This window comes from Danio rerio, chromosome 1 (assembly GCF_052040795.2).
Source record: "Danio rerio strain M-AB ecotype USA chromosome 1, GRCz13ab, whole genome shotgun sequence".
Taxonomy (NCBI): Eukaryota; Metazoa; Chordata; class Actinopteri; order Cypriniformes; family Danionidae; genus Danio; species Danio rerio.
This window is the reverse complement of record NC_141021.1, coordinates 15652928-15676594: the sequence shown is the minus strand read 5'-3', so window position 1 is coordinate 15676594 and position 23667 is coordinate 15652928. Positions and strand designations below refer to the sequence as shown.

The window sequence follows — 23667 nt, the reverse complement described above, 5'->3', positions numbered from 1 at the left end:
TTCTTCATAGATTCGTTTTCTTGTTTTTGTAAATAAACTGCATGTTAGAAATATATTTTAAGTGGAAACTTTACCTTTTTAATGTAAATTTAAATACAATTAATTCACAAATAAAAAGCTTATCCATTATTCATGGTAGCCCCTGATTTTGAAAAGAAGCAATCACACTAAAATCTTAATGGTTATAGACAGATTTTACAACATATGACAGAAAATTTATAAAAGAGCTTCATACCCTCAGTGCGGAGGTATAGGAGTGTGATGCAGGACTGCCACACTCGAGAACTCTTTTATTTCCCCATCAGCGATCACACTTTTAAACGGATAACCAGTGAACAAAACGGTTTCATTTTCTGCTCAGTAGCACACTATTCTCCATCCAATTTGCACTATTAATGCATACAATTATACTCAATCTGCTCCGGCCATCATAATGTTGTTTGTTTGCGCATAAGCCAATTGCACTAGGCACTTTTTGCACAATTTTAAGAACTGCTTTACATTGTTTACATTACTCATTATTATATATTGTTTACATTAATAGATGTTTATATATTTACATTTCATAATTATACTTTCGTCACTTCTCTTTCTCTCTGTGTGTGTGTGTGTATATATATATATATATATATATATATATATATATATATATATATATATATATATACAGTATATATATACAGTATATATATATATATATATATATATATATATATATATATATATATATATATATGTATGTATGTATGTGTGTATTTATGCGTGTATGATATGTGTATGACTTCACTGTGGACGGCAAAGTAAGAATTTCATTGTACAGGGAAACATGTTTCCTTACTGTGCACATGACAATAAACAAATTGAATTGATTAATAATATATTAATACAGGCTTCTTGGCATTGGTTGGGGCCCCCTAATTCCCTGGGGCCCAAAACGTCTGCTTACCTCGCTTAATGGTTAAGTCAACCGCTGCTCATTAATAAAGTTAATACTAGAGTACAGTAGATATAAATAGTATGCTTTTGTATTTCAGTATAATTCATTAAAGAGCTATGTAAATATTGCCCTTTTATCCATAATTGCAAATGTATTGTTTAGTACTTAATGTGTTGTAGTTTACTTGTTAGGTAGCAAACTTAATAAATAATACACATTGTATTTCATACGCTATTATACACCACCGTTCAAATGTTTGGGCTTATTTATTATTTTTAATATAAAATATTTTCCACCAGTAATTTTTTTGCACTAAAAATAATGGATTAAATAGATAAAAAAGGCAAATAATTCCTTTTAAAAATGTTCTTTTAACCATTCTATTCATCAATAAATCATCAATAAAAATAAAAATATTGACCAGTTTTCAACTTGATAATAAGAACAGCTTTTAAGCACAGAATAATAGGCATTATATTTCTGTAGAATCACATAACACACTGAAGGCTGGGGTAATGTCTGCTTGACCCAAAAATAACCCAAAAGTTATTTCAAAGAACACCTAATTTACCTCTTTCACAAGCTGTAAAATAAGCCTTTGATGTTTCCACAATGTGTCTGTAAAGTGTCAGCTCAAAATACCCATCAGATTATTTATTATAGCCCCAGAATCTGCCCATTTTGATGTCTGAATACAGTGTAGCTGTTTTTGTAGCCTGTGGCTTTAAATGTAAATGAGCTGCTTCTCCCTGCCCCGCCCAGTTCTCATCATGCATTACGTCAGATAAACAGCAGTCAGTGACAGACGCAGATAAAGCTGAAATACAGCTCATTAGTCAAAAATACCAAGCAAATTTGATGTATTTGTGGAGTTTATTCAAGCCTTTCTGACATGATGAGTCTCACATCATCGCTGATTGCAGTACACACACATATTAGTGTCTACTAACCTTATTATTAGTTTAATAACCATTTTAAACTTGCAAAAAATCAAAGGGAGTTGTACAAAATTTTAATTCCAGTTTATTTGCTAAACAAATGTTCGGTGGACATGTGGTCCACGTCAGGAAATTTGATCACTCCAATATGACTGTGGACACACTATAATTACACAGTTCTGTCCAAACAGCTCACAATAGCTGATTTTCATCATATGTGCCTTTTAAATCCTAAAAGAATTCCGTAACACTGTTTAATTCTATTATATGCAGCCTTGGTAGAGTCTGATAACAACTGTGAACGTTTTTAATAACAATAATAAACACACAAGACCCAACAAACATTACCAAATGCTCTTTTTTAATCCAACAAATCAACATCTACATGTTACAACTGCACTGGGAAAAACCAACAGAACAAAAAAAAGGGCAACGTGAAAACGAACAGAAGGTAAACTGGATTACAGCTTCGTTTATCATGATTTGGTTGCGGTGACAGAAGGCGAGCAGGAGTTACTCCATGGCCTCCTGGTTCTCCTGGTCAGCGGATCGCTCCTCGCTGGGCTCTTTGCCCTCTTTGCTCCTCTTGGACTTCTTGTGTTTGTGGCGCCGGTGACTGTCTCCCTCCTCGCTCTCATGTCTCCGTCTGCTACTGCTGTGACAGAACAGGAGAAGATCACAGAGGAGAAAAGATCTTAAAGGGGATACATGGTAGATTTACTTGTGCATTAATAAGTCATTTGGGTCTTGCCCAGTTTTTTAGGCTGTTTAAGTGTACATAAAGAAACTCAAACCACTTGGAGACGAGTAAATGGAAAAACAATTGATTAACCAAATCATAAAAACACAGATTTTGGGTCATTTGTGTTAGGTTGGTTGAGCTTAAGTGTATCCTGATTTGAGAGTGTGGTACAGTACCTCCGTGATGACTTGTGCCTGCCCTCCTCTTTCTCTCTGTGTCTCCTCTCTCTGTGGCGCTCCTCTTTCTCCCGGCTCGCTCGCTCCCGATGCCTCTCATATCCTCGGTCTCCATAGTCACGGTAAGAGCGGTAGCGCTCTTCATCGCTGCACATGGCCATGCTTTAAAATCAATCACAATGTAAACAACTGCTCCATAAAAACATCCTGAGTAGAAGAACGTTGAGTCACTGATCAATCATGTATAGTAAGATGACAACTTAAATCTCTTAAGCGAGACACTGTAGGCAAAAACAATCCACGCATCTGTCAGTGTTTAAGACTTAGGGCTTTTTGTCAATTGATTTTCAGGCTAATTGACAATTAAACATTTTTTGAATTGCGATAAAGAGATTCTCAAAAAAGTTGCCAAATAAAATTTTATCAGACTTCCAATGCTTTATGTGCTAGAACTGCATGGAGATGAACACATATTTCATGAAATAATAATTCATTTCTATTTAAACATTCATTCATTCATTTTCTTTTCGGCTCAGTCCCTTTATTAATCTGGGGTATCCACAGCGGAATGAACCGACAACTTATTTAGCACGTGTTTTATGCAGCGGATGCCCTTCCAGCCGCAACCCAACACTAGGAGACACCCATACACTCTTGCACACACACATACACTACGGCCAATTTAGCTTATTCAATTCACCTGTACCGCATGTCTTTGGACTATGGAGGAAACCGGAGCACCCAGAGGAAACCCACAAGATATAACTATAACACTATAAAATAATCTGTGTTCCATGCATCTGTCAATGTTTAATCTTTTGGGCTTTTTATAAATGAAGTCTAATTAAAAATAATAATGATGAAATAATCCATGTTCTATATTTCTAAGCAAATTCAAATGAGCTTTATTGGTATGACTTGCACAGTATTGCCGAAGCAATTATATAATACATAGAACAAGTCAAGAATATATCAGTAATAGGTACATGCACATTATATACATAGTAAATAAATACAAGTAAATAAAAATTCTAACAACAAGAGATAAATAAGAATAAAATAAAAACAAATCAATAAAAATGTAAAGATAATGGTAATAATTATCAGGATATAAACAGGAAATGCTCTTGCTATAGGTTTGTCCATTGGCTGAGAGATTGAGGCAGGCTGACACATATTTGGCTGCTGTTGGGATCATTGTTGAATTTTCACCTAAAATATATGGTGATTTTCCTGAATTTGATAATGCCATAAAATTTGGATAAATTAGCTTGAATCTTTAAAAAAAATATTGAACTCTAATGTGGCGATGGTGATCACAGTGAAGTAGAAAATGTCCTACTGTTTCCAGCTCTCTCTCTGTGAACATAATCCTGGGGTCTCCATCTCTGTTGGTGTCTATTTTTAATCTATAAAAATGCTAAAATCTATCATCTAAATTGTCAAGTTTTTTTTACATTTATACACGTAACTTGGTGAATTATAAACACCATTTTGCAGTATAAAAATTGTGAATTTTCTTATTTTTCTTCTGGCTGTTTGCACTGTTTTCTCAATAATGTAGCAATAGAGATTTCCAAAATCCACTCTATAAAATTAAATGACTAATATAAAAAAAATCATTAAATTTAATCTGACTTAGAATGCTTTATGTGCTAGACCTGCATTAGCAGATATTTAATGAAATATTGGCTGATTTTGATATTTAAACACACCCCTTTAAAACATATCAAATCACAGTTTCCCATGCATCTGTCAATGTATAAGATTCTGGGCTTTCAGAGTCAGTCTAATGTTAAAAAAATGATTATATAATCCCTATTCTCTCCGGCGCCAGTGGTGTAGTGGTTAGTGCATCCACCCATGCACTCCGGTGCTCACAGCGACCCCAGTTCCATTCCCGCCTTGCGGTCCTATGCCAATCCTTCCCTCTCTCTGCTCCCCATGCTTTCTTGTCAATACTCTCTACTGTCCTATACAATAAAGGTGAAAACCCCTGAAAAAATAATTACAATCCCTATTTTCTGTTAATCAATTAAAAAGATCTAATCTATAATATTAATCTCTAAAACATAACTTTATGAAACATACAAAACATAAGTTTAAACATAACTTGCTTGATAATGTACACCATTTTATTGTACAAGCAATGTTGAAAGTGATTTTTTTCTGGCTGTTTGCTCTATTTTCTGAATAATGAAGCAATAAAGAGATTTTTAAAATCCACTATTGAAATTAACTGACTAATATGAAAGAAAAAATAATAATTAAACCTGACTTCCAATGCTTTATGTGCTAGAACTGCATGCAAATTAGAACATAATTAATGAAATAATGGCTCATTTCCATATTTAACATACCCCTTTTTAAACTAAATGTTTGCAGTTCTACATAATGTAATCAATCAACAGGTGAATATTAGTTAATTGTTTTACCTGATTCACCTACAGTGTCTTGCTTTTAATATCCAATACTATGCAAAAATCACATTTATTAGCATCATCTTTCACCTGTTATAAGGCCCTGCGTTGGGGCTGTGGTCTCTCTCGTGGCCGCGGTCTCTCTGTCTCTCTCTTTCTCGCTCTTTTTCCCTCTCTTTGTCTCTTCGGGGGTAATAATCCCACTGTTTGGGATTCTCCATCAGACCAGGCCAGGGGTTAACAGCTCCCTGCATAGGTGGAGGAAAGCCACCTAAAACCAGAACACAGGAGCCCAATGTGCAATCATTCTTAATTGAGGTTAATAAAGGCTGGGACACATTTAAATACTTGTGACCTGTTCTGAGATCTAAATTAAATGAAGTTTTTAGGTGAATACAATCGTCTGGGGAGAGTTTCGCACACTTACCTGTAGGAAACGGGTATGGAGCGACGGGACGTCCATCATATCCTCCTGGGTGCCCACTGCTAAATACAGCACATCAATTAATGAGGTGTCGAGTTTTTGAAATATTTAATGTTGACATTCATTTTGCATGACTAATCTTTAAATGATAGAATATTGCAAACTGACAATAATTCAGCTTAAAGGTTCAAATAAGAACTATATACATAAAAAACTACAATCAATCAAATAACTTATTTTTTCCTATATAGATTACAATGAACATTTAATCTCAATTTAATAATAAGAAGAAGAATTTGCATTTTAATTTTTATTAGTTGTCTATTCAAAATGTAAGAAGAAATGTAATATCTATCCAGAATATCTTTTATAGAAAATGATGTCTTAAAAACTGAATGCAAGTTGATATACATGCTTGCAGACCACAGAAAAGAAAATTATGCAACCATAAATTGTTCTTATGCAAATCCGGGCGATATTTATTTCATTAAAATAATATACATTTTTTATTAAACAGATGGAAATCCAACATACAAACACTCACAAAAGATATCAAACGACCCCTGGCAAAAAAACAAACAAGCAAACATTGAAATCATTATTCTTAATGCTTTAAATGCAAATTAATTCGAATCTATTATTACACTTTACATTTAAATACATTTTTATTTTAAAATGGAATTTGTTGTTTCCTTTAGGGCTTACATTTCTGCACCTATTTGCCATCAGCAGCCTGATTTGCAACATACAGTATATTATCAAATGATGAAAACCATAGTGCTGCTTTGATGCATTTTTAAAAACTGATTTTTTTTTATGATTCAAACCACATTAGCTTGAAACAATCTTTGTAACAATTAACAGTCTTTACTGTCACTTTTGACAACAGGTAATCATTTATTTAAAGAAATTAAGCATCTCTTTTTTTGACTGGCAGACCTATCTGCATTAACAAATTAAATAGCCCAAAAAACACTTACTTGTCCATTGTAGGAATAAGTGAAGGAGGAGGTCCTCCAGTGGGTGGAGGAAAATCTACAAACACAATCAAACACCAGATTTTTAAACACAAGAACAGTGAAAACACATACATAATCATCATTAATCCTCTCCAAACTGGAACATTTAAAGGGCTAAGAAACCCCCCTTATTCAGTTCAGGTCTATCTTAGTTAGGGTGTGGAGCTCTGCGAGCAGGAGGAGGAGTGAGCATGGCCAGCAGAGCAGGGGAAAAAGATGAGAGAGAGAACAACTGTTGTCAGTTGGTTCACAAAATGAGACGCAAACAAATTTACAAAGTTAAAATGCAAAGAAATAAACAGCAAGTAATTTAATGTCCTGCTACATTTGTTATCCGTAATTTCACATACACATAACCATTATTTGTTATACCATTATAAAGATAATCATGTTTAGAAAAACACTATAAATGAAGAGGACTTCTCTCCTCCTCAATCCCCAGGTCTGAATGCAGACATAGTGGATAGCAATGCAGCAGGTCTCTTGCCCTGTCTATTCCAACCATTAGCAGTAATCTGGAGCATTTTAAACGTATGGCGAACACAGCAGCACGAATATAGGCGATGTGTCTTAATGGTAACAAACTTAACTGATAAAAGACAAAGTCTTTCACTCTACAAGTCTTATACAGCTCTCCCAACAAAAATGCTTGTAACAAACCAACAGCTTTGCTGTATCGGCCTTGACAGCATCGTGGGGAAAAACATGCAACAAACCCTATAGATCAGGGGTTCCCAAACTTTTCAGCTTGCGACCCCCAAAATGACGATGCCAGTGACTCGCAACCCCCAATATCCTCTGAGGTGGTTATAAATACGTAAACATCGCATGCAATGGCGCACACACCAATAGACCCAACTCTATTCTACGTTTAATTTCTTTTTTTTGTATGTGAGGGCTGTAAATTGGCCAGAAAGTTTAACCTGGTGTTATAAAACCAATCTGATGCATCACACGCTATTGCCGTGTCTTTAATATAATGTAATTACCCAAGGGGTCGCAATCCAATAGAACCTAAACTACTATAGTAACTATATAGTATATATAGTGTGTATATATACAAGTTATGGATAAAATATGGTAATTTTGTGGTTTAATAAAAATAAATATTTTTGGAAATCACCAGAAATCATCAAAATAGAAAACTAAAGTGCATCTTGAACCTTTAAAGGTATATGAACTTACTGGGTGGAGGAACAGTGATGGGCATCCCTGTTATAAAAAGAGAAAGAAATTAAATACAGAAATTACAAACGTTATGTAAAACTGCAGTAATGAAGGTGACTGATTCAAACATTTTTCACATAGGCCTACGAATAAAATCTCAATTAAATGAATGAAGTCCTTACGATGAGGCGGGATCAGAGGCGGAGCCTGACTGACAGGAGGAGGGAGGAAAGGTGGAGGTGGGATGTTCGGAGGAAGCGGACCAGGAGGAAAGAAAGGAGGAGGCATCTTCTGCACCTCGGGTTCCACCTCAGAGCTGGAGTGTTCAGAGATCACCTACAGGAGTTCAACAATACAAGTTTGTTCATTAGGTAAGCTATAGTCAGCAGATTTATGATCACAACCACTGAATACAAGATGAATGTATTTTTTGCAATACAGTGGTCCCTTGCTATAACGTGGTTCACCTTTTGCATCATCACAATTTGGCAGATTTTTTCATGTAATATGACATGCTTTTTTTTTCAATAGCGCATTGTATTCTACTTCCTGATTAGTGCATAGTGTTCTGTGTCCTGACTGGCTGTAGACCATTGACAATCAATCTCCCCATGCCGCATCTCCTGATCTTCGATCACTAGCAGTGTGTTTCTGAAGTGCTGTACTGTAGTTTTCTCCCCATAATGTTGACGAAACATTGATTGGATCCAAGACCAGCCAAGACCGAGATGATCCCAAGGTTTCCATATTCTGGACCAGGCCGTATCGTGAGCAGTTGCTGCGCTGGTCATGGAGGAGTGGAGAACAAGAGACTGATTCCAGTGACGCTCCAGGGACAGACGAGTCTTCACTGAGGCCAGCTTTCAGCCTCCGCCGCTGAGACTGCAGCTCTGCACAAGACTTTTGGCCAGTGGAGAAATTAAAATGGTCGTGCCCAACTGAGTCTGGTTTCTCTCAAGGTTTTTTTTTTTCTTCACTCGCCAATCGGTGAAGTTTTTTTTCCCTCTCCGCTGTCGCCTCTAGCTTGCATGGTTTGGGATCGGTAGAGCTACCCATCGATAAATTTGCTCTTCAGTGTTTGGACTCTCAGGAATGATTTTAAACCACACTGAACTGAGCTAAACTGAACATAAACACTAAAAACTGAACCACTCTGTTCCAAATACTATGACCATTTATGTGAAGCTGCTTTGACACAATCTACATTGTAAAAGCGCTATACAAATAAAGCTGAATTGAATTGAACATTCTGCACTATTAAAGGCACCTGCGGTAGCACCCACAAGGCAGAGGATGATGCTAACCATCTCACAAAAAGTTGATCTTCTGAACATGCTAAAGAAAAGCAGAAGTTATGCAGGTGTAGGGCGCGTTATTACAGAAGAAATAATTTAAGATCAAATAGTTTTGATTTTTGGTTTGATTATACAATACTGGACTTATTTTTCTATGAAGGTTTGAACTTTGAGAGTGTTTTAATGACATAAAAAAGTGTGAAAATGTTAATGCCAGTCTGAGAAAAATGTATAAAAAGGGTGTTGTGAGGGGTCTTACAGCCTTAAAACATCTATAATAATAGTAAAAAATAAAGCGGACTACTTTTCAGATTTCGCCTATTGTGGGTTACTTTTAGAACGTAACTCCCGCGTATAATGAGGGACCACTGTACAGTGCTTAAACTCAGCAAAAATATATATATACACACACACAGTCAGTGGTCAGCATAAAGGAGTATTTTTTTTTATAGGATGCTTTATATATACACATTACATTAGTCAGTACCAAAGGCAACACTGGAACTAATCTAACATAAAAAAATAAGAAACATAAAAAAATATCAAATTTACTTGATGAATTGTAGTTTGTAATTCTTTTTTTGCATAACTTTAATTTGAATTTAATTTAAATCTATTAGCTTTCTATTTCTAAAGATGTTAGTTTACCAAACTCTTATTCTAATGGATATAACAGTTTGATAAAACTGAAAATTATTGGCATTATTCACTGAGAGATAGATAAAAATCAAAGGGGTGTACTCATTTTTGCTGAGCAGTGTGCATATATCCCTTTCACTAACTGCAATTGATATATTTCATATTTAGATGTTTCTGAGGTGAATGTAGGTGAACAAACACTACATATCTTACAAGATGTTTCAGTGACAACCTTCCATGAAAACACAGATTCAGTGATTATTTGAAAATATTTTTAAGTAAGTTGTAGTTTTATTCATGTTAACAATTTTTTTTCTTGGCACTATTATACCAAATTGCTTCAGTATCCAACTTCATCTCTGTGCTCTCTATCTCTGACACAGGAACTGGCCTGACAGGGAACAACACAAGTCCCGCCTTCACTAATTGCAATCTGACTGACATAGAAATGTGATTGGATGGTCAATTTGCTTTTTAAATACACTACGGCATGATAGGATATCATTTATTAGGCTACTAGGTGAAATCTGGGACAAATGGTGATAAGTCGGGCCACTATAAACTAAAGTAGAAATACAGGAATGTCTGGTGGTGGTCTCCAATATAATGTGTATAACCTGTATGTTATTCCCCTCCAGATTGTGACGGCGTCGCCCTTCCACCCTGCTGATAGTGGCGGTCTGTCCACCAATCACATCTATGGTCCCGGGTGTCTTCCTGCAACAAACATACACATGCAGCTTTATGGGAGAGTAAATGCTTTCCTGTTTTCTATAAACACCTCAGAGTAGGGCAGGGCAACATGACTGTACACCACAGAGGATTTATGTCTGCTTTATGTCATTTCAGGAATACAGTGCAGGGTGTGTTTCTGACAAGCCAGAATGAAAAGAGCAGGCTAATTAATTCATGGGGTGTAAGCCGATTACAGTGTTTTTTGTATTATTTATATCCAGCGTTCGTAACGTGTAGTCCCATAAGGTAGAACTTTTATGGACAGAGTTGTCAAATCAAGTCATAAAATGTAATTTAAAATATATAACAGATGGAAAATGACATAATTTTTTAAAGTTTTTGAATGATTAAATGAATTGATTGATTAATAATAAATCATGAGGGGTTTTTTATTAGGGATTTAGGTCTTTTAACCTTTAACTTTTAGGTTTCAGTGCTTTTGTCATGTGCTTGTCATTTTTATTAGGTCAAAATAGCATATTTATTTTTTTTATCATCAATCAATTTAAAATCCAACTGATGCATGAATATTCCTGAAATGGCTTTGAATATGGAATAAATAATAATATTTCAATGTTTTATTTTGCAATAACTTTTAACTTGAATTTAATCTAAATGTATCATCTATTATTAAAGATGTTAGGTTATAAAACTCTTATTCGAAAGGATATAATGGTTTAATAAAATTATTTTTATTTACTTTTTGTTAATAGCTTTGTTTAAATGCACCCAAAATCATCAAGAAAACTCAACTGATATATGATTATTCTTGCAATGACTTTGATATGGCTCATAAAGGTTTGTTTTTACCATTTTTCTGTTAAACACGTTTGCAGAACTCCAGTCCAAGATCCAAATCAACAGACAAAATGCTTAAAGAGCCCATATTATGGATTTTTGAAAATTCCCCTCCATGTAGTGTGTAACACAGCTCTAAGTGAAGTGAAGTATCCAGCTAAGGCTTAAATCTGTAAGAGTACAGTGTTTAAAACGGTTGATTCATCTATAAAAGAGTCAACTCATAGTGCTTCAAACGAGTCGCCTTGATACAGAGTCATTAGGTGTTTCGCCATGACGTACGAACGAAACCAAGTTATTCACGTGCACGCGCAAACCCGGGAGATTTCAAACCTGAGGCCCCGCCCTCTGACGCAGAAACCCAGACACACACACACACACCCACAAACACACACACACACACAAACATGCCGGTCGATTGAAGTCACACTGCAGATGGATATATTGAGTCTCTACCCAAAGATGAAACCTCAGCATTATAGTCAAGCAGTTTGAAACTTCTGGAAACTACAGGCTACAAAGAATACTTCATCTGCGTTTGTTAAAGGAAGGATCAGTAAAGAGTAACTTACTGATGGACGTCAGGATGGGTTTCTTCCTCCATTTCTCAAGTGTCAGTACGTGCGATTAAAGCTACCTCGTTGACTCTAGCTTGCAAATGTATTTAGTTGTGATTTGTTACTTGTAACCGCGTGTACTGTATCAGGTTAACTGGCTATATTCTCTTATCGCGTGCAAAGTCACGTTAAAAACGCGACGCGTGCTGCTTTGTTTACGGAGCTCCGTGGTAGATGTCTGCATTCCCGCGTCTGTCCCCTCACCAGATTTCTGCGGCGCGGAAATAAATTTCAGAATAAATCGCAGGAGCGGTCGGTAACGGGTTTAATTTGGGAGGGGAGCGGGCTGTCTAGCAATGTCGTGGATATTGCTATGCGAATGAGACAGAGAGAGAGCTTTGCCTGCGTGTCTGCTTGGTGCTTGTGTGTATGTGTTAGTGCGCATGCGCGCGTATGTGTGAGTGAGTGAGAGACAGAGAGAGAGAGAGAGCGAGCGAGAGCTCTGTCTGGCTGTCTGGACTGTTTAGCTGGGTGATTTTCAGTTATGTTCTCCCCCGCTCTTTAGCGGGATCGGGCGCGGCGGGCAGAAAACGGGGCGGGTCGGGCACCAGGACAAGAAATTCTAAATATAAGCGGGAGCGGTCGGGTTCAGGCTAAAACCTGGCGGGTGCGGGAGGAAGCGGGAGCGTTGTCGTCCGGAGGTGTGTGTGTGTTTGTGTCAGCTAAAATCCACGCCTACACTATCGAGCGTATATGAACTGTGATTACTTTTATATTGCTGATTAGCTATTGGGCATTTCACTCTCTGACTGAAGGCAGTCGACCAATCGCGACAGGCTGTCATCGGTCCAATCAGCGCAGATTAGCTTCGCGCTAAGGAGGGGTTTGGGAACAAATGAATCACTGAACGATTCATACAGGAGTCGCTGGGATAATTAGGTAAAAAAAAATGCAGATTATAAGACCATGAAAGTGTTTTTTGACCTTGCATGCATATTAAACTGTTGTTGGAGACCCTTACAACCAAGATATGACCCTATTTCATGTATAATATGGGCTCTTTAAAAATAAAATCACACACTGCACTGTTAATCTTTTCTGAAAAAACTATTACAAAATAACTTCAAATAAACCAGAAAAAATAATTATACTGTGATATAAAATGTCAACACAGTGATTTGTTTAAAGCCATATAGCCCAACCCTACCAATTTATTTTTCAATTTCTTGTCAGCTTAGTCCCTTTTTTAATCTGGGGTCGCCACAGCGGAATGAACCGCCAACTTATCCAGCAAGTTTTTACACAGTGGATGCCCTTCCAGCCACAACCCATCTCTGGGAAACATCCACACACACACTCATACACTACAGACATTTTAGCCTACCCAATTCACCTGTACCGCTAGCTTTGGACTGTGGGGAAAACCGGAGCACCCGGAGGAAACCCACACACACCCAAACTCCACACAGAAACGCCTACTGAGCCAAGGCTCAAACCAGTGCCCTTCATGCTGTGAGGCGACAGCACTACCTACTGCGCAACTGCTTCGCCCCCACCCTACCAATTGTTATGGCCAAATCGTTAAACACAAACACACACATTAAACCCAATATAAAATACTACAAATAAATACAGAATTTTGCAATGAAAAGTGGTCCAGTTTACCAAGTACATTATCAAATCAGCAGCATTTATCTTCTCTCTATTTTCAAAGTGCTTACTAGATTAAAAAAAATCACCAACAAAAATAAACTGTGGTCATTAAAAGAAAGATAAGAGATGAAGCCCACTTGATTTGATATTTAAAGGAATACTGCAAGACAAAGCACAGCCATGTCAGCTTCCACTTACGTATAATAGGACAAGTCCTGAGAGGGAGGCCCTGCCCAGTGTGGAGGGGATATCCTAGGAGGGCATGGGTGAGAGGAGACAGGCAAAAATGAGTTACTAAGTCTCGTCTCCCACATGAGAGATGCGGGACAAACACTTTACATGCATTACTAAACATGAAGACTCTGAGCTCTTCCAGTAAATGTGTATGTGTGTGAGTGAAAATATTTACCTCCCTTGGTTGAGACCTGTTTTATACAGGTTGGATGGGGAGGTAAATTCTGCTTTAGATGCATGAGCTGGTATTGTGATCTCCTTCTCATTGTTACCTGTGCGACCCTGCTGAACCTGACAGAAAGAAGGACAGGGAAGGGTCATTATGACAACTTCATTAATCAAAATGCACGCTATAATAGTATGTACACTCTTTACACTGGTTTCAATTTTGCATTTAATATATATATATATTTAATATATATTTCAATACTGCTTTGAAGCTGAAACCATTAGGCTAAACTAAAAAAAGTCATTGTGCATGCACAGAATACTGAAACCGAATTATTTTCTGTAATAATTATTACTTTATTAAATTGTATAAAGTCATTTTGTTAAACTTCTCACATTTAAAAATTGTACTAATTTATTAAAAACACACACAAGGCTATAAAATAAGCACATTTTATTGACAGTGAAGGTGTTGAGAGGCTTCATTTTATCAGCATTGTCATGACAGCACAGTAGCGTTATAGCAAGCAGCAGGAACAGCTAAACTACATAGGATGTCTGTCTGTGTGTTATTTGAGCAGCAGTTCATGCATAGACTAGTATACATGGACATATCCACAGAACGGAATGTTTGTTTGTTTGTTTGTTTTTTACCCCATTTTAACTTTTACCACAGGACACGTCCTCCTGCTCTTGTGATTTAATCAGTGCTACAACAAACTGCAAGCCATTGAAATGAATGGGTTTTATAGCGAAGAACTTTCTGCATCTGATGTGAAAGGCACTTTACACCACAAATTGATGGCAGCTGGATGGAGAGTGAAATCAGTGTGTTAAACATTGCTCGGCAGCAGAGCACAAAATAGCCTTTTTTTCAGCTGAAATGTTAGAAATTGCCATTTTCTGCTGATAACTTTTGGTAGCCAAAAGTCTGTGCATATCTATAAACGTCAACTGTAACCATTCAGTAGACACATTCAAAGAGTTCTATATAGAGCATCCTAAAAGGGGAAGTTTCATCTACTGCAAATACTAAAGTACTTGTTAGCTTTGTTTTAACAAGAATCCTAAATAAAAAAGGATAATGATTTTTAAAAAATTAATTAAAATGACTTTCTGCATCTGTATGAAATGTTTCTTGTGGAAAGGATTGAGTGACATTAAATGTTATATTGACATATGGGGAAACATTAAAATAGTTATTTTAAATAAGTAATTTACACATTTATTTCACAGCATTTGTTAATCAATAATTTTACAAAAAAAAATTATAAAATAATTTTACCAAAAACAATCAAGTTTAAGAGAAGCAAAGTTGCCAGATATAAAAAAAAAAGATTTCACTTTGGGGAACAATTTTAGGATTTGAATTTGATTCCAATTCTGTTGAAACCCAAAGCGATCAGATTAATTCAGGCATGGCAACTGTTTTTAAAACAAAATTACAAATTGCTAATGAATTTCCAGATGACCCAGACTTCCAGGGTGTTAATTCCCCCCTATTTCCAGCTGATCATACTTACTGAGATCTTGCTGGTGGTGGATCCGATGTTGAGAACGTCAAGACCCATACGCAACCTCTTCTGCTTTTCACAGTATGCCTTCCACGTGTCCTCATTAAAACCATAGTTAAAATAGTCCGACAAGTCCGCACCTGTAAACACACACATACTTAGCGACAATCACTGTGCAGACACAAACAATAAATTCACACCGGCTCTTCAATGAATACACACCTGGCTTCCTCCATGGTTTCTCCTCAAAGGACTCCATGTCCGCTTCCAGGACTGGAACTCCATTGATGCTGCCTGGAGCTTCAAGATCTACACCCTTCACTTTGGCACCTAATGAATACACCCTCAAATTATGACAAAATCTCCTTATGAAAAAGCATCTGTATAGAAACTCTATGGAAGTTGTGAGAAAAATCAATCTTTGTAAAACATTTAGACAGACTGACCGGCTCCATAAGCTCTGCTGCCAGCTGACTTTATGTTGAGATTCACTGGAGTTCCTCCATATCCCCTGCACAATAAAACACAATAATAAACACATCAGTTCTGCTGGGCCATATTGAAATAGCAAAAGTAAAAGACACTGAAAAATTATTTTAGTCTAATTACTTTAATATGATTATTATCATTGTTTGTTTCAATTCGCTGATTACTTTAATGCCAGCACTGCCAATAATATATAGAAAGACAAAACATTAAATGTGCTGCATGTATGTTTTTAACTCTTTTAAAGCATAAAAATACCGTAATATGTTTGCAGATATTTAAGAAACATGCTAAGTGAACATTCTTGTTTATCTGAAAAACAATGCTGAAGTCAGATATTCTGCTTTGAAAATATCTTTTACATGCTGGAGCGTCTGTCTTTGTTTTAGTTATTTCAAACCGCCCACTGGCAGTTTAGCCAATATTTCAGCACTCCGGGTAGCCTTGTTGGAAACCAGCGATTTTCATTCTTTCAGTCGGAGAGGCTTTCAAAGCATACGTCCATGACCGAAATGCAACCTCTGGTAGACAGTAGCAGACTCCGAAATGAGACGCAGATTCAGAGTTCCACATGAGGTTATTAATTAGCAAATAATATACGACACACGACAGAAGTTTAAATACAGCCCTTTAGAAGCACAGAATATGCACTCACTCGTGAAATGGTAAGGTTTATAATCTAATTATTACATATTAAACTTAACACTTTTCAATGTAGATGCTGATATGTGTTGCTTTTGAGTCACAGTTCTAAAAGTAAATTTCAAACGGTTTATTTTATTTTCAAGATCTGAGGTGAACTATTTGCTGCTGCTTTCAGTAGTATGGCAATAAATGTCATGCAAAATGACATTCAAACTCACATTATTAGCATTTAACACTAAATAAAGCACATGAGGTGTGCCTGAGGTGATCATTGTCAGTTTTCTGTTGTTCAGCTGCAAATAAAAGCCCTTTCTAATATATGAAATTGAGATGTTGGTTAGAACAAAAACTCATTTTAATATGTGAAATATTCCTTCTATGGTGTGCTGTTGCTTTTATATAGAGCACAATTTAAATCAGCCTTAAGGCTGACCAGACTCAGACTTGCTCCTGCTGGTTGTCAATCTGGCAACCTGTGCTTGCGTTTGTTTGGTCCGGGAGTGCAATACCTAGTTCAACTACTGGGTGTCAAACTTACATACTGCGCCTTTAAAGGAAAACTATTCATAATTACAAACCACATGTGTAATTCCAAACCTATAAGTAGAACTAAGTAGCAGAGTTAGAAAATAAAATTACAATTAACAGGTCAATTACTGCTATCTGACTGGAATGTCGTCAAGCCATTTATTTTTAAGCACTTTATACAACGCAAATTGTATCAAGGCAGGTTTATAAATAATAACTAAACTGAGACCTGTTCTTATTCAAGATGTTTTCAAAATATTTTTTCAAAATCAGAACACTTTTACTAACACACTACTTAAAAGTCAGTAAGATTTAAGTCTTTTGAACCCTTCTAAAAGTTTTATAAATATAAATTGTCTTTAGCAAGGGTGCATTCAATTGTTCTCTAAAGTGACAGTAAACACGTGTAATTTTTTATAAACTTTGTTTTTACTATTTTTATTAATCTTTCTTTCGTACCTTTTTTCCTCTCTACATAATTTACGTCAGTATACATTTAATTTCAAACAGTCAAGAAGTCAAAGCACACAGCTAATGATAACTCACCACAAAAAAGTAAATTTTTACAAATGGTATTTAAGAAATGTTTAATTAAACCTAAAGGACATCCTGTCCTGCAGTTAAACATAGGGTAGACAAAACCTGGGTCATAAAAGCAATACTTAAAGCGATAGTTTACCCAAAATTGCTCATTTATTCACCCTCACATGGTTATAAACCTTTATGAGTTTCTTTCTTCTGTAGAACACAAAATATATACTGAAGAAAGCTGAAAACCTGTAACCACTGACATCCATAGTAGAAAAAAAATAAATATCATGAAAGTCAATGGTTACTGGTTTCCAACTTCTTTTGTGTTAAGCAAAAGTCAAACAGAACTTTCTATTTTAGGTGAACTGTCCCTTTAAGAATTGTGCAGTTTAATCCAAGCCTTGTACAGAGATATAGTCCCTCAATATGAACAGATAAAAACACAACCATGCATGATGTGCAAAAACCCCACGAGGGTTCTCAGTTAATTATATGTAATGAACTCTATGCATACATGTTCATTTTTGTAAAAATTCCTAAATGAAAGCAACGTGAATCCTAAAAGCTCCTGGATGTTAGCACAACTGCTTACGTGTACTGTGGCGCTCCTGTTTTGATATCTCCAATAGTGACACGAACATCATCATCGTCATCATCACTATCGCTCTCACTGTCTTCATCTTCTCCAGGTGCTTCCTCCTAGGAAAACAACAAAGTGTGTTTTATTTTGAGATGCATCAGTTTTATTATTATTACTACTACATGTCAGCTGATCAACTCCATCAGAAGCTCTTGTTTGTTACCTGGCTGGCCACACCATTTCCAGTTGTGGTTGTGGTTGCAGGTGGGGTGGCAGAATCAGAGGAGTTGTTGGTAGTTGTGGGAGCGTCCTCTGCAACAGGAGTAGTGGACGTTGCACTGCACACACAGATGGATCAAAATGAGAATGATGAAAACAAACGCAGATGAGCATCTTGGTTAATTTAAAGAGCCAGATTTGCATGGGATTTTCCAATCGAGAAGCCCTTGTCATGTGAACAACGAAATATGCAGCAAAAATCCTGGAAGTAACAAAACAATGTGCTGTGTGTGATCATTCAGTAATCTTTTATTTTATTATACCACTTCACAAATTGCACTAAATCAGACCACTCTTCTATGGCAAGTTGATCCATACATAATTAAAATGTTATTAAAATAAGTAAATAAAAAATAATGATGATCACATGAACACATATAATGCACTTAACAATACTGTACTATAATTAGCAGAAAAAACGTAATGAAGGCATTTTGAATGTAGTTTTTGTAAATATTATTAATATAATATGAAGTATAAACGAAGTCTTTCAAAAATGTACCTATATATAAGCTTTTTATACAAGTGTTGTCATCTAAAAAATGCAAATCCTCTGGTCTGCACCACTAATAATTACAGCTGCACAATTAATCGTAAAAAGATCACAATCTTAATTCGACCCCCTAGACCATGGGTGTCAAACTCAATTCCTGGAGGGCCGAAGCCCTGCACAGTTTAATTCCAACCCTGCTCCAACACACTTACCTGTAGGTTTCAAACAAGCCTGAATGACTCAATTAGTTTGATCAGGTGTGTTTAATTAGGGTTGGAACTAAACTGTGCAGAGCTGCGGCCCTTTTGGAATTGAGTTTGACACCTGTGCCCTAGACGATCTTAATCCAGCATTTCTACGATCCTGTCAATCATATTTTCAAGTTCAGGAGAGAAGCAAAGGTGGCTGCACAAGTCCTCACGTTGTTTTACATACGTTGTTCAGCGACATGGACACCTCCAAATGGTGTTGAAAGAGTCACATGTTGTATTTACGAAATATAATTCACCTCAAAAAATGTAATTTCTGTCTTTATGTAATGTATTTGCGACCACAAAATCACACGTGACGTGAGCTGACCGTCAGCTGTTATCAAAGCGTGCGCGCCTCTGAATGAAGTTTACTTTAGTGAGCAGAACCTGCATAGGCTGTGAATAACAGGTGATAAAGTTGTAAATACCATTTAGTTTGTGGCACAGAGTGATCGTTTGGGAGCCAAACGGGAAGTGAACAGGTCTTAGCAGTGAAAATGAAACCGAAAGTGCACACAGTGTTGCCAGATGTAGCTGACTGATTCCAGCCCAAAAAGTATCCAAAACCCGCCGAAATGCAAAAATACCCACCCAGTCTTCTGCATTCACGAAAATCACGTCAGCGACAGATTTTAAGCAGAAAATTAGATGGTAAGCATATATCTCAAACACAATAATTCAACATCAGAATTATCATCAGCATTAATGACAAATCTAAAGTCTGTTCAACTCCACAATTCCTAATCTATACAAAATTTTACGTTTTAACCAACAGTACAGCTACACAAACCCTATTGCTGTTTCACCACGTGTTTGAGAATAACAATAATAATAGCCGACTCATATTAACCTTTATTTTATAGCTAGAGAGTCGTGAGAAAATCGTGATCTTTATTTTAGGCAAAAAAATAAAAATTTCGATTCTCATTTTAGCCAGAATCGTGCAGCTCTACTAATAATATTTATGTTATATCTGACCTGATGGCTGCTGTCAGTTTGGCCTCTTCTTCCTCAGTTTCTTTACTTTCACCTTCATCTGTAAAAAAAACAATCATGAATAAGTAACAAGCTGTTTATACCCCGTTTACAGTAAAAGAAGCAGTTCCTACTTTAGTAATGCTGACAAATAATAATAAATTATATATAGATATAGATATACAATTACATTATTTCATAACAGAAACACGAAGAGATTTGAAAACTGTAAAGAGATTATACAGGGAACATAATAATAAAAATATCACAAGATGCATTCTTGAACGTTTCAAGTAGCAAAAATTGTACAAAACTGAATCAGAATCTCAAAACTAGGCATGGGATGATTAACGGATTTAAGGTTTATAGCAGTATGGAAAAGCCAAGATTTTAAAACTGATAAAAGTCTCTGTTCTGCCTACGCATAAGACGATAATCGTCTTCACCGCCAAAATTCTGTTTTACTGTTCCTAAGGTAAGTGTATGATTTGTTAACTTTTTTCTTTTTAATAGTTTTTTAGGACAACAGTACCTCCAGCAGAAAAAATATCCAAAGTTACTGTTTTAAATTGTAAAGAAATCTGTGTTTATAAAACAAATAAGAACAGAAGTCAATGATTCATTTGAATTATATAGCCTGACGTGTTTACTGCTCAAAAATATCATAAATCTTTTAAGAAATAGAATATATTGTTTTCAAAGGGGAAAAAAGTTTTTTTTCACCCAGAGATTTTAAAATAATTTTTTTTAGAGCAGTGAGCACAAGACTGTGATATCGTGATATTTTTATCCAAGGTTATCATACTGTCAGAATCTCATACTGGCCCATGCCTAGTAATACCATTCCGGCGAAATATGTCATTTTATTATTATTATTTTTACAATTTGTCTAAGACATATTCTATCCTTTTTTAGTGCAACATTATCTCGAACTGCAAAGTTAATGATTTATTTAAATTATCTACCCTGACATGTTTACTGTTCCAAAATATTTCTGTATTATTTTTTTTTGTACCCAGACAATTAAAGCTACTTATGTAAGAGCAGTAATCACAACACAGTGATACTGCTAAACTATGACATTTTATTCAGGGCTATCATACCTTCAGAATTTTATTCTGGCCCATGCCTATTCAAAACTCATTCCAGAAAAAAATCTGATTTTGTCTGACATTTTTCAAGTCTCTCAATTTTACTCAATATTCTCAAATTCCTCATTAACAGAAAGCCCATTCCTCAAAGAAGCAAGAAACAATAGAAATAAGGATCTGAAAATTAAAGGTCAAAATCTCTCTTATTTATAATTCTCACAATTTTATTTTTCAAAAATTGCACAATAATTGTAAAAATAGTGAAATTCACAAAACCTGTCTTAAATAAATGTTATTTTATAATTATCAAGCAGCGAAATACAACCATCTTCTGAATCAAAACAGAATCACGCAGCCTCGAAGAGAAAAGATCCAAAATGCAGAACATTGAATCAAATCTTCTTTCAGCGAGTGAAGAACACTATCCAATAGTTTCATTCATTCATTTTCTTTTTGGCTTAGTCCATTTATTCATCCAGGGTCGCCACAGCAGAATGAACCGTCAACTTATCCAGCCCATGTTTTGCGCAGTGGATGCCCTTCCAGCTGCAACTCATCTCTGGGAATCACCCATACAAACTCATTCACACTAATGCACTACGGACAATTTAGCCTACCCAATTCACCTATAACGCATGTCTTTGGACTGTGGGGGGAAACCCACTCGAATGCAGGGAGAACATGCAAACTCCATACAGAAACACCAACTGACCCAGCCGATGCTCGAACCAGTGACCTTCTTGCTGTGAGGCGACAGCACTACCTACTGCGCCACTGTGTCGCCAGTTGAGTTTCAAATAGACACTAAACCAGAGAGGGCCAAAGTTGGCCCATGCTATCCTTTGATTTGGCCCGCCAACCAATCAAAAAGGAGATGGACAAACTATGGGGAAGCCTGGGACAAATCCCTTAAATAGAGATCGTCATTTCTAATTTTACATACCCTTTTGTCAAATAATTATTGAAACGATCATTTTTTTCTATATATTTTTAAATATTTAATTAGGAAGTTACAACTTTAATGTGATACAGTTTTGTACATTCAGTTTCGGCCCACCACCCTCAATCAAGTTTGGTGAAACATTTCCTTTGAGGTAAAGTTGGATTAGAAAAGTGCAAGTTCTAAACAGTGAAATCATATTAGCAGCCAATGACTATCAAGTACAACATTGTTCACCGTCAAATAAATTGTGCTAATGTTGTTTATAAAACATTCATAGTCATATTTGAATGCGATTTCAGAATAAATATTCAAAGTGGCGTGCTAAACAATATAGGCAGTATGTCACATGTTTTAACTAAACGAATGTGCACATAAAAAACAAACTTTACCTCAATCAATAACATTTCTTAACGCACTATAAACAAAGACGCTTTGACATCTCAGCAGTGTAGCCAGAAGACCGCTAAATGATGAATCACCATGCTAATAAATTGTACTGAACATGAAAAATCACGCTTTTAATAAGCTGCTAGTGTTCAATAATAAGAATACAATAATGCAGATCAGATTTGGCGCTCACTGACCGCCGTACAGCCATTCCTCCTCCTCGTCTCCTGCACTCGCATCAGTGGTGGTGGTTTTATCCGCCTCCTCCGCAGACATCTTCACCACTCCGGCCTCTACAACGCGCTCAAGACGCAAAAGCACGCGCTCAGATTAAAAGCCACCAACCCCGAAACAGCGCGAGAAAAGTTTTGGTGAGAAAACACAAGCGCACATGTGGATATAAACAACGAGAGCTTTTGAAGTATGTTTACGGAGAAATCCACACTTCCTACAGGCGCCGTAGGATATTCTTGCAAACTCGAGGACATCAGTTCCGGTTCAAGTGTGTAGCTTGCAAACTAAAAGTCTCTCGAATGTCAGATTTACTGTCTGCTATCGGGCAAATTTCTGGCAGATTGATGTTTCTATAGGCTTTCTTCTTCTTCTGGTTTAGACTCAGTAAAAATGTGTATTATGCAATACTGCTGTAAAACCGAAATGGAGTCTTAATGAAAGGGGGTTGAATATTTATGGATTTTAATAGTTGTTTCCAGGCGTCAAATGGTAAAATTAACTAAAATTATTCTATTAACTATCCATAAACTATCTGTGTTATTAAAAATAATTTTAAAAGCATATCATAAATCAGGCTCTGTGTATGTTTGAGTAAAACATTATATATTTTGTTGTATATTAGGTGATAACGCTTCTTCCTAATGTAAAATTTAAAAATGTTAATAAAAGCAGACATTTTGTTTTTAGTTTTAGACAACATAATAGCAATTTTTTGTCTTTAGAAGAGTTAGGAAATGAATATTTGTTGAAATAACCCAAATTTTAAGGCAAAACAAATTAAAACACTTGTTACAATTGTAGTTATACCAAAAAGGATGTACTGAATAC

General features: G+C 36.1%; 1 protein-coding gene across 4 annotated transcripts; it reads right to left on the bottom strand.

Moving 5' to 3' along the window:
• Nucleotides 1-2215: 2215 nt before the first annotated feature.
• fip1l1b (FIP1 like 1b (S. cerevisiae)) lies at nucleotides 2216-23085 on the bottom strand. Of its 4 annotated transcripts, none has more exons than XM_087235599.1 (17): nucleotides 22803-23085; nucleotides 20188-20245; nucleotides 18410-18524; nucleotides 18199-18305; nucleotides 15863-15927; nucleotides 15639-15746; nucleotides 15426-15556; nucleotides 13910-14025; nucleotides 13699-13752; nucleotides 10375-10474; nucleotides 8006-8159; nucleotides 7842-7868; nucleotides 6618-6672; nucleotides 5641-5699; nucleotides 5304-5484; nucleotides 2794-2955; nucleotides 2216-2527 (listed from the first exon to the last, which is right to left on the bottom strand). In XM_087235599.1, exons 1-17 carry the CDS (start codon nucleotides 22879-22881, stop codon nucleotides 2389-2391), a joined length of 1710 nt encoding a protein of 569 aa, XP_087091725.1. In that variant the 5' UTR covers nucleotides 22882-23085; the 3' UTR covers nucleotides 2216-2388.
• Between the last annotated feature and the right edge of the window lie 582 nt (nucleotides 23086-23667).